Raw genomic sequence first — 12,351 nt, forward strand, 5'->3', positions numbered from 1 at the left:
TGGCATTGCTACAAATGGATGTTACAATGACCGTGTTGTTTGTGGATATTTGTAAAACTGCATGATTTCTGTCATTTTCCCCTTTTACTAACTGTCTGCATAATGTGATTATCAGGTCACTTAATTGGAGACAGTTTACTTAAAAACACACGTATTTTTTAATATACATGTGACAAAGTAAGGCATTTTCCCCTCAGATTGATGCTTCTTCTAAAGTCAAAATAAGGAAGAAAGCTGACAATAGCTGTGTGACCGGTAGTCTCTTTTTCTCTTTTGGGAACAAAGTGCAACAAAATTTAACAACGGGAAGTAAAGTTGTGCAGGCAAGATTTGCACGCAGACACACTTTATAGATACACTACAGCATCTAGCTGGTACCATGATCCTAGATAATTACTCTGATATCTGCAAGGCCCAGGAGTATTGCTTGTGACTAATGTAGCAACTACTTAATTTTGTATTACTCTTACTGCTAAGCCCATTTATTCAGACTTTTCTGTATGCTCCTTTTGCAATCCATTAGTGTGACCCTCTCAAAGAAAGCAGTTGGTGAAATATTGAGTCATGAAATATTCAAAGTCCTGTTTCTAACTTCCAACAGCAGATGGTGGGGACATGGAAATGTCAGTCAAACTACCAACCCATGCCAGTTTTACCAATGCTGTTGCCTTGTAAATATGGAACTGCTAGTGCTAGTAACATCAGTCCCAACTATCTCACTTCCTTCAGTGTTCATAATCCTGACACTCCATTCCTTCCTAATGGTATTTTGGGTGTACCCACACCAAATGGATTGCATTGGTTCAAGAAAACAGCTCACCATCGCCTTCTTAAAGGGAATGACGGATGGATATTAACAACATCCCATGACTGAATAGAAAGAACTAGCATGAAATGGCTGCTTCTGTTGCTAGCTATCATTTTCTGGATGCCTTGAGTGTATTTTTGTAATCAAATCATAGATGAATATACAAAAAGTAAATTGAATAAAATGTGCTTAAAATTTATATTAAAATCATTCATTTTTATTTAAATGAAATTGCAACTGTAACCTAGTCAGTAAAATCCTTCAGCAAATTACCAGCAAAACTATGAAATGACAAGAAAAATCTCATTAGTGCCCTGCAACATTTGAAAGCAACTTTACATAGACACAATCTGTGGAGATAGTGAACTGGAGTCAGATCTTAACAAAACTGAGTACAAATAAAATTGACACATCACCATCTAATTCACTATTCTGGTTGTATCTTCTCATGACATGGTACTTGCACACTGCACAGACCTGATCAACCATGTGAATTACATTGAACATAGCATCAGTGTTTGAAGTGTTGGAAGCACGGAGTCTTACAGTATAGTGGTAATGTGCGTACCTCTGGACCAGAATTCCTACTGTAATGACATTGTGGGTCACCTACAGAACATGGACCTCATTGGTTTAAGAAGGCAGCTTACCACCACCTTCTCAAGGGTAATTAGGGACAGGCAATAAATGCTGGCCGGCCAGCGATGCCCACGTCCCACAAGAGAATTTTTTAAAGTCCTGGTTCAAGTTCACCTATCCCAGAGTCCGATAATAATGTGTCCAACCAGATGAATTAAAATAACTACGAAGTATCGGGTGCAATTTCCCATCACTGTTCTCTGAATCTGAACCTTATTATCTTGGAAAAATAAGCTAGATTTATGACATAGGTATACCTCATTACCAAAGGAAAAGGAAGGTTATAAGTTTGGCATTATTTATTTTCTGCAGTTTTCTCTGAGCTAGAGAGTTGGGAAGGGGATACTGTGGAATGTTTCAATGATATAGCATTACTTGCAAACAAAGTTTGTAAGGAAGATGATCTGTCAAATGTATGCGAGGCGTGATGACAGGTTCATAAATTTAGAAAGCTCAGAAGTTATTTCAGAGAAAAATAGTAACAAAATTAATCAAACTATATTCAAGATTGCAAATACTCTTGGAGATTCCCAACTTAATGTTTGCCTCTAAATGTTTGGATGTGCTAAGTTCAAACATGGATAGACTGTTACCACTAACGGAAGTTAGATTTTCAGAAAGCCACACGTTTTGGGAAAAGATATCGGAACCCTACGAAACTTCCTTGCAAAAGATTAATTCCTCACAGTCTTCAAGACTCAGTCCTCAAATGTTTGATTTTCAGTACTTTTGTTCAAAGATCTTTTGCATGTCATCAAAACTTTTATTGAAAAGGTGGGATTTCATAATGTAGCAATAATTCAAGCAGTGATTGGGGCTAATTGATTAACTGTAGCTATAAATGGGGAGCAGATGGATTGTGTTTGGAAGATTCTGTAAGACTGAGCAGAGGAACTCTTGTGATGCAGTGGTAGTGCCCTACCTCTGAAGCAGGCAGTCCAAGTTTAAGGCCACCCGCTCCAGAGGGGTGTCATAACATCTCTGAACAAATTGAGTAAGAATACTGATGAGAGTCTCTGTTCCTTACGTTGCCAACAGAGACAAAAGAAACACTGAGGAGAGTGGCTCATGTAGAGCAGTGTAGTGCCCCTATGTTTAAGTCCCACCCATTCCAGATGGGTGTCGTAACAGTTTTGAACAGGTTGGTTATAATATTGAAGACTGATCAGTAAATAAATTCTTTGTTTCTGCTACACTGACTGGCTTGGAACATTTTTGACGTTTAAAGTTAAATCTCCTGTAAATCAGGAATTGAAGGTTTTCTTGTATTTAAAGGAAAATTGAATTGTCCCCTCTCACTTAATTGCAGGCAGTCAAAATATTTGACAAGCTGCCACTTTCTGATAGCTGAGTCAATCTTCCAGATTTGTACAACATGCATAATATTGATTTCCTGAAGCACTTTGAATAATAATTGTGAAAATATGCAGATTAATTGATTTATTTAACTTTCAAACATTCACTGAAATTGGGTGTCCTTGAAAGGGTACTGTAGAAAGTGAGTGTTTAGCAGGACTTCAGTTGGCAAGACGTTGGCCTAGGATTCCTCAAAATTGACTCTGCATCCCATGCCATTACATGAATCAGCTGATGAATCAATCCTCCATGATGCACACTACTGGGAAGAAACTTTGATGTTTCTCCATTGGGTTGTGTAGCACTGTCACTTTGCTCAGTGAAATAAATTTAGGGAAGGATCTAACCATTCAAGCTAGGTGTCCATGAGGTACTTTAGGGCATCAGCATCAGAAGAATTTATTTAACAACGTTCTGTAATGGCCTGGCATGTCCCTCCCTCTATCATAACCAGGACGCTAGGATATCAACCCTAGACAGTACGAGAACATTCCAGGAACAGTATCAGGCATATCTTTAAAAAAGCAAACGGTCTCAACATGGTGACTCGGAAGATCAAATCTCTGTTCCTGCCACATCCAATTATGAATGATATTAGACAATAAAGCAACCCATAAGAGGGGAGAGCTGCGTGTGTGTACCCACCTCCAATAGCAGCACCCAACATGTAAATACAGAAGACAAGGCTGAAGATACAATCTGAATGATCCTCTTTCCTGAGTTTTCACAATATTGCCTTTGGACAGTTTGATTCAGTCCACAGCTAAAGGTTCTGGATATTGAAAAGGCTATGGACCGTGACAAAACTCAGTTGTGGCATTGAAGCCTTCTGCTATAGAGCTACCCTTCCTCAGCCAAGGTATTCTAATATATCTCGACCAACTGCCTGACAATGTGGTAAATTCTTTCTGTACAGAAAGTAGGATGAAGCCAACCCACCTAATTACTTAAACATCAGCAAGCTGTGATACATCCGTAAAGTAATGGAAGGTGTCATTAACAACATTTCAAGCAATACTTGCTTACCTATGCACAGTTTGATTTCTAGAATGGCCACTCAGCTAAAGATCTCAAAACAGCCTTGGTCCAACAACAGAGAAAAACATACTTGACCTCATCCTCACAACCTGCTTGCCACAAACTTGTCTGTTCAATAACAGTGATCCACCATACAATTTTCATGGAAAAATGTCCCGATTTCACATTGAGGATACCCTCCATCATTTTGTTTAGTGCTACCACCATGCTAAATGGGATAAATCATCTCGTAAATCAAAACTCATCATCCATGAGGCACTATGGGCTATCAGCAGCAGCCGAATTATATTCACCATTGCTCCGCAACCTCATTATATCGCTATCTACCACAGTGATCAAGCCAGGAGATCAACCCTGGTCCAGTGAAGAGTGCAGGAGGACACGCCAGGTGTGGCACCAGGCATATCTAAAAATGACATGTCAACTTGGTGAAGATACAAAACAGGACTACTTGTGTGTCAATCAGCATAAACAGCAAGTGACACAATTAAACAATACCACAGCCATGTTCAGATCTCATCCAGTTGTAAAAGATTGGCAATTAAATAAGTCACTGGAGGAACATATGCCACAAATATCCTCAACCTCAATGATGGGGGAGTCCAATGCAATGGGTAAGATTTAAGCATTCACTCCAGTCTTCAGCCAGAAGTGCTAAGTGGATGATCCATCCCTATCTTCTCCGATCAGCCAATTTGACTTATTCAACCTGATAATAAGAAAGGGCTGTAGGTACTGGATACTGCAAAGGCTATGGCCCCTGAAAACATTCCAGAAATAGTACTGAAGACATATGCTCCAGAGCTTGATGGACTGTTAGCCAAGTTGTTCCAGTACAGCTGCAACATTGGCACCCAGCGATGTACAGGGTATGTCCTACACATACAAAGTAGGACAAATACAACCCAGCCAATTACTGCTGTATCAGTTCACTCTTTGCAGATTCTCTTTGTGTGGGTTTTCTCCAGATGCTTCAATCCAAAGATGTGAGAGTTAGGTAGATTTGCTGATAAATTGCCCATAGTGTCCAGGGGTGTGCAGGATAGTGAATTAGCCATCAGAAATGCAAGCTTACAGGGATAGGGTAGGGGGTGTGTCTGGTTGAGAGGCTCCTTGGAGGGTTGGAGTGAACTCAGTGGGCCGAATGACCTGTTTCCACACTGTAGGGAGTCTTTGATAATAACCTGTTCACTGGCCCTCAGTTCAAATTCTTCCAGGTCCACTCAACTCCTTACCTCATTACTGCCTTGGATAAAGCAGCTGAACTCCAGAGGGTAAGGTGAGAGTGACTGCCGTTGACATCAAGGCCACATTTGACCAAGCATTAAGCAGCTGAATTAGAATCATTGGGAATTAAAGGCTGAACTCTCCATTGGTTGGAATTATACCTGGAAAACGGTTAGGCTTGTTGGACAGCCATCTAAGTTCTTGGATCTCTCTACAGGGGTTTGTCAAGGTGGTGTTCTTGGCCCAGTAATCTTCAGCTGCTTCATCAATGACCCTCTCTCCATAAAATCAGAAGCAGAGATATTCAATGCTACTCATGACTCCTCAAATATTGAAACAGACCATGGCCAAATGTAGCAAAACCTAGAAACAGTTTGCGGTGACAAGTAAAATTTGTGCTAAGGAAATATCAGGCAATCGCTGTCTCCAACAAGAGAGAATCTAACCATCACCCCATGACATTCAATGACATTACCATTACTGAATGCCCGTCTATCAACATCCAGGGGTCAAAGTTTCTTCTAACTGCACAGCCCACTTGGATGTTTCACATTCTCCAAATGGCATGGCAGTGCCATTCAATGCATTGACTTGTGGTTTGAGAAGCTGCTGCTGTGCATGGGCCTTGGAGGTCTGTGAAGCAAAAAATGATTAGAGTTGCTTGTATGTTACCATTGACTAGAAGCTGTACTGGAGTAACCACGTAAATTCTGTGTCTATAGGAGTCATTGCAAGCTAGGAGTCCTGTAATGAGTATCTTAGCTGCTGACTCTCCAAAAGTCTACTACCATCTGCAAGACACAAGTCCGGAGTGTGATGGAATACTCCTCATTTGCATGGATGTGCAGTTCCAACAGTACTCAAGAAACTTGACACCACTGAGAACAAAGCAGCCTGCTTGATTGGCACCATATCACCAACTTTCACTCTGTCAGATAGTAATGCTCAGTAGTAGTAGAGGCCATCATCAAGATGCTCTGCAGAAATTCTCCAAGGCTCCTTGGAGAGCAATTTCCAAACCCACACCTACTACTTATAAGGACAAGGGCAGCATGTAGATAGAATAGCATCTTCCCCTCCAAACCACTCATCATCCTGACTTCGAAATACCGTTCCTTCAATGTTGCTGGACAGAATCCTGGGTCAGAATCCTGGAACCTCCTCTGTCTCGGTATTTTTGGGTCTAGATTAAAGCAGTTTAAGAAATCAGATTACCATCACCTTCTCAAGGACAACTAGAGTGGGAAATATGAGCAAAAATGCTATCTGGCCAATAATGACAACATCCCATTGAATTTCTGAAGAGGTAACCAGGTGTGTAGATGAGGGCAGTGCATTCGACAATCTACTTGGACTTCAAGGCTTTTCGTACGGTCCCACATAGGGAGCCTGATAGTGAAGGTAAAAGCCCATTGGATTCAAGGAAATTGGCATTTGGAGTCACAATTAGCTGAGTGGCAGAAAGCAGAGGGTGATATTTTAAAGATGTTTTTGTGACTGTAAGTCTGTGTCCACAGTGAGGTTTTGCAGAGATCAGTGTTGGACTCTTGCTGTTTTTGGGATACAAATGAGTTAGACCTGAAACAGAAGGGTTGATCAGTAAGTTTGTAGATAGTCCAAAAATTGTTGGGATGATAAATCCTAACCTAGCCAGGGAACGAAACGTTTGCAGCAAAAACTTCCAGCTCAGCGAGCAGAACCACAACAAGTGAGGAGAATATAGGTTGGTTGATCGGTGGCAAATAGAATTTAATGTAGATAAGTGTGACATGATGCATTGGGTAGGACAAACTCGGCGAAGACGTACTTACGTAAGGTATAGTTTGTCTGGTCAGCATGCAAAACAATGTGTTTCACTATCCTGGTACGTGTGGCAATAAGTCAAATCAAATCAATACATGATGAATGGTAAGACCCTGGGAAGTACTGAGTATCAGAGGGATATTGATGTGCATGTCCACTGGTCCCTTAAGGTAATGGGATAGGTAGATAACATGGTTGCAAAATCATATGGGATATTTGCACAGGGAGGTTATGGAACTATGTAAAGGATTGGTTAGGCCCCAACTCGAGCATTGTGGGCGATTCTGGAATCCGCATTATAGTAGGGATGTGATCGCACTGAAGACAGTGCAGAGGAACTTTACAGGAACGTTGCCTGGGGATGGTGAGCTTTGGTTATGAAGTGAAATTAGATAGACTGGGGTTGTCTTCCTTAGAGCAGAGGAGACTAAGGAGGGACGTAATAGAGAGGCATAGACACTGCAGAAAAATGGTTTTGCCCAGAAGATGATGGAGATCTGGATCTCATGGCCTGTAAGGGTGGTAAAGGCAGAAATCCGCATAATATTTAAGAAGTGTTTAGATACACAGCTGCGATGCCAAGATATGCAAGTGATGGGCTAACTGTTGGAAAATGGGAATTAGGTGGTAGTTTTTGACCAGCACATACCGGATGGGCTGAATGGTCTTTTTCTGTGTTGTAGATCTCTTAAGGTGCTAGCTGTAGGTAGTGATGATACGAGCTTCAATTTCTTTCCAAACCTGGCTGATCGGGAACACCACCTCCCACCCCCCACTCTAAATGCCTGCCTTACTTCTGTAAGTCCTTACTGTATGTTGGAGGGACTTGCAATTTGATCTTTAACCTGCATCTCCTTTAGCTATCAACTTCTGGATTGGAACTTCAATCAGCTATTTCTAACTTAGTGTCAGAAATGCTCTCCACTGCGCCACAAGATCTCCTCCTGAAACACTTTACAATTAACAAGTTACCTTTTAACACTATTGTGTAGGCAAATGCAACAGTTAGTTTTCAAAAAGACTCATAAGCAACAATTAGGAGAAAGTGGGGACTGCAAATACTGGAGATCAGAGTCATGAGTATGGTGCTGGAAAAGCACAGCAGGTCAGGCAGCAACTGAGGAGCAGGAGAATCACGTTTTGGGCATAAGCCCTTCATCAGTAATGAGGCCTCATTCCTGATGAAGGGCTTATGCCCAAAATGTCGATTCTCCTCCTCGGATGCTGCCTGACTTGCTGTGCTTTTCCAGAACCACACTCTCAACTCATAAGCAATAATTGGATGAATGACCAGATAAGCTAAAACCAAAATGCTGTGAATGCGGGACATCTGAAATAAAACAAGAGTGCTGGAGAAATTCTGCAGGTTTGGCAGCAATTGGAGAGAGAAACCGAATTAAATGCTCTGAGACCAGTATGATGTCTTCAGAACACTGCCTAAATAATTTAGTGAGGATTAAATGTTGGCCAGGACATGCATGAGATCTCTCCTAAAACGTGATGGGATCATTTACGTCCTCTTAGATCGATCAATACTTATGTAAAATATTTCATCCAAAAGACTGTAAATTTAACAATGCAGTGCTGCCTCCAACTCCTGGTTTGGAGCAGGAATAAATAACCTCTGACAATGGTACGTGTGTTACCATTTTAGGAGAGGCTTGCTACTTGGCTCTGCACGTACTCATTTGAATTTAACCACATTGATCATTAAGATCAGCAACAAGTACATATTGTGCCCATATAAAGATTGATTTTTAACTCTGTACCTCTCATTCACAGGAACTACACTTTAAGGTTTATGCCTGTTCCTGTCAATGATGCCTCCCAGGCATTGAAGGCCAATCCAGAAAAAACCGAAGAAGCACTGCAAAAGGTAGACCAACTCTCCCATCATTGTATTGTGTCTTTCAAACTACTTAGCCCTGACGAAGCATTTAATTCGATGATCTTTGTAAGTCAAAATAATGTTTTGTGGATCACAATATTACCCATGAAAGCATTTGAAATTAATGCAACAAAAACAGCAGTTTGCAAGATTCCTTAAGTGAAGATATCTTTCATGTGAAATTGGCAGTTTTAACAAATGAGAAACTATTATGTGATTGTAGTATAGAGGCCACCATGAAGTATTTTGCTTACAAAGCAAAGTGATACTTAGATATAGAAAGAGTGTTTTACCTTTGTTAGAGGGAGGATCAGAAACTGTTCGTCCGAAACGATACACCGTGGATGAGTTGGACCAAAGGGTCTGTTTATGTACTGTTTGTGTTGCTTTTAATTTCCCTAATTTATAAAGAGGCTGTCCTTGGGGATAGAAATTTATGCAGGTCTACTTGTATTCTTTCAATTCAATTTTTTGCACTTAAATGTTCAGGTTAACCAGAAATAATAGAAATAAACCCAGCACAGCATGTTTTTAAACAAGGGAAGAAGCTCTGTGTGGTAATTCAATGTTATTCAAAATGGATTAACGAGATTAGATTGTTTAAGTACTAATGCTATCATTTGCAGTATAGGTAGGTTGATAGAAATGTGCTATTCCATTTTACTTTACTGAAATCTTCTAAATTTTGATAGATTTACTGTTTTGTCTATTCTACTAACTGACCTGTTGGTCTGTACTGGTATTTTAGCATCGTCATTTCAATGCAAAGTAATAGATACTTGGAAGTAGTTATTGGTGAAGCTTTGATTTGTGTTATAAAACACAAAATGATTGGAAACTTACTGTCAGTTTTATAAGCATTATGTTATTGGGTGTAAGTGATTATAAGAATTTTTTTTATAGCAATAGTAACTTTCATTTTTAAGCAAAGAATGATTGCTCCTATTTTAGGAGGGAATCTTCTCTTCCTTGGGCTCTGTTTGTTGTGTTTCAGTAGCCATTCAGCCCATGGTGTATGTGCTGATGTTTTTGAGAACTATCCAGATGGAACCATTACCCTGACCTTTATCGTTGCACTGCAGTTTCTTCTCATTCAAATAGCTATCATCGCAACTTGCTATGTGAAAAGCAAAAATCTCTCTTCTGATCCCCATGCAAATGTTCTTAACTTATCTGTAAATCTTAATCTTATCCGTAAACACTTCTTTTACCTTTATTTTCTTAATTTCTATCTTGTTTATCATTCAGGTAGCTCTGGATTTGTTTGCCCTATCTTTCCCTTTGGAAGGGCTTTGCTTGAACTGTTTCCAAACTATCTCTTCCTTGAACAGAGACCATTGTTATGCTATTATTTTTCTGCCAGACTTTGATTCTAATTTATTTGCCTACAGTCCATTCATGCCCTTTTTTAAGTTGGCATTCCTATAGCGCTATTTTTGAAGAAGAACAAGTATTCCTGGTGTCCTGGCCAATATATGTCAGTTGGTTAACAACACATTATCAGGTCATTATCATATTGTTTTCTTTGTGCAACTTTGCTGTGCACACATCGACTACGACATTTCCTACATGCCTGTCGGTTTAACTTCAATGATGAAGAAACTGTTAGAAATAATAGTTCGAAGCTAAATTAATAATGCGATGAATTGTCCAGTTCTGGTCGCCCTACTATAGGAAAGATACAGAGGCTTTGGAGAGGGTGCAAAGAAAGTTGACCAGGATGTTGCCTGGACTGGAAGACTTGCCTTATGAAGAGAGATTAACTAAGCTCAGACTTTTCTCTCTGGAGAGAAGGAGGAAGAGAGGAGACCTGATCGAAGTATACAAGGTAATGAGAGGAATTGATAGAGTCAATAGCCAAAGACTTTTCCTCAGGGCAGGATTGACTGGCACGAGGGGTCATATTAGGAGAAAGCTATAGAAGGGAAGTCAGAGGTAGGTTCTTTACGCAGAGAGTTATGAATGTTTGGAATGCATTGCTAGTGATGGTGGTGGAAGCAGAGTCATTAGGGACAATTAAACAATTGCTGAATAACAGTGAATAGAGGGCTGTGTAGGTTGTTATTTTACATTAGGATTAATCCTCAGCACAACATCTATATTCTTCTGTGGTCAAAGTGCACTTGCTGTTGTGCCGAGCTACACTGGCGAAGCTAGCAGTCTGTGAATTGGAACGTTCAGAGCATACTCAGTCCCAAGAGCTGCAAGGTGGCTCCTTTAATCTGCCTGGCAATAGAGATGTGGTTTGTTACAGGATTTTCAGTGGGGAGAGTTCAGCGTTATTGAAGAGGAGGTCAAAATTATAAAGATTTGAGAATGTCAGTGAGTACATGAAAAGTAGAGAGAGATTTTGACTCCATTCTAAGCAGTGCAACCTTTCAGCCATTCTGGGAAGGCAACTGAGCTACACAGACTCTGTACTGGGATTCGATCAGAAGTCAAGAGCATTTGGATGGCTCTGTGTTGATGGATTTCAGCTGCAGGACTTTCAGATAACTAACTGTTAGAGTTAGAGTTCAGGAAAGGTCCTGAGTGCTGTGGGGAATTAGAAGAAACTGTGTATCACTGTAAGTTCTATACAGCTGAGCATAAAGAAAACCTATAAATAATATTTGCTCCCTGCAACAAGCCAAATTGTAGATCAGAAAAATCCAGGTTTGGTGAAGCTAGCTATCAGTGGAGTTGTGCTATGCGTGAGAACTAGGGAAGTGTGAAGTCAAAAAAGAAAGTAATAGAGTGATCACACAGATGGGGAATAGTTGGGACAAAACAAACTTCTCTTCAGAGGAAATTTCAAGGCCAGTTCTGCAAAAAATGAAGATTTGCTTTACCTTGTGAGATTTGAGATTTCATTAACCACGGTGTCATTAGCCATCTGTAGTGAAGTTCTCCAGGCGTCAGTATTAGGACCTTTTCAGTGGATATTTTTGTGGCCTAGAGCTAGTGCTCAGGGCATAATTCCAAAGTTTGTGGGTGCGTTGTAAATTTGAAATATATGTAATGTGGAATTTCATAAGGAAATGGAATTGACAGCAAGATCTCAGCTGAAGTCAGTTTCAGAGAACTGAGAGGAGATTCATTTGGTAGGAAGAACATGGAATGACAAAATAACATAAAAGGTATAATTCTAAAAGTAGGGGAGGTTTGGTATTTAAGTACATTAGTCATTAGAGGGACTGGTTAATAAAATATTCAGTATCCTGGATTTTTAATAATTTGTGTATGGAGTACAAGAACAAAAGGTTGAGTTAAACTTGCAAAAGACACTAGTTAGGGCACATTTGGGGCACTGCATCAAAGTCTAAACATTGCATGAGGAAGACTGTGAGAGCATTTGAGAGAGCACAGAAACAATTTATAAAAATGGTTGCAAGGATTAGCAATTTCAGTTGGGTATCTGGACTGGTGAAGTGAGGGTTGTTTTCATTAGAGAAAAGTAGGCTGAGAGGAAATCTGATAGTGGTATTCAAATTTGTGGAGTGTCTGGAGGCATTAGATAGGAAGAAATAGTTTCTTGTGAAACAATAGAGAATGCGAGTGTAGATGTAAAGAAGCTGCTGACAGAAACAGATGATATGGGGGAGGGAATCCT

At 40.1% G+C, this 12,351-nt stretch overlaps 1 protein-coding gene across 3 annotated transcripts in view; it reads left to right on the forward strand.

Annotated features, from left to right (window-relative positions):
- Positions 1–12,351, forward strand: part of LOC132832127 (F-actin-uncapping protein LRRC16A-like) — a 458,164-nt gene that overhangs the window by 318,790 nt on the left and 127,023 nt on the right. For all 3 annotated transcript variants that reach the window (XM_060849857.1, XM_060849859.1, XM_060849860.1), the window contains exon 23: positions 8,654–8,747. In XM_060849857.1, the coding sequence (XP_060705840.1) occupies positions 8,654–8,747 (94 nt within the window). The remainder of the gene's footprint in view (positions 1–8,653; positions 8,748–12,351) is intronic.

The sequence above is a fragment of the Hemiscyllium ocellatum genome, chromosome 34, assembly GCF_020745735.1.
Source record: "Hemiscyllium ocellatum isolate sHemOce1 chromosome 34, sHemOce1.pat.X.cur, whole genome shotgun sequence".
Classification (NCBI taxonomy): Eukaryota; Metazoa; Chordata; class Chondrichthyes; order Orectolobiformes; family Hemiscylliidae; genus Hemiscyllium; species Hemiscyllium ocellatum.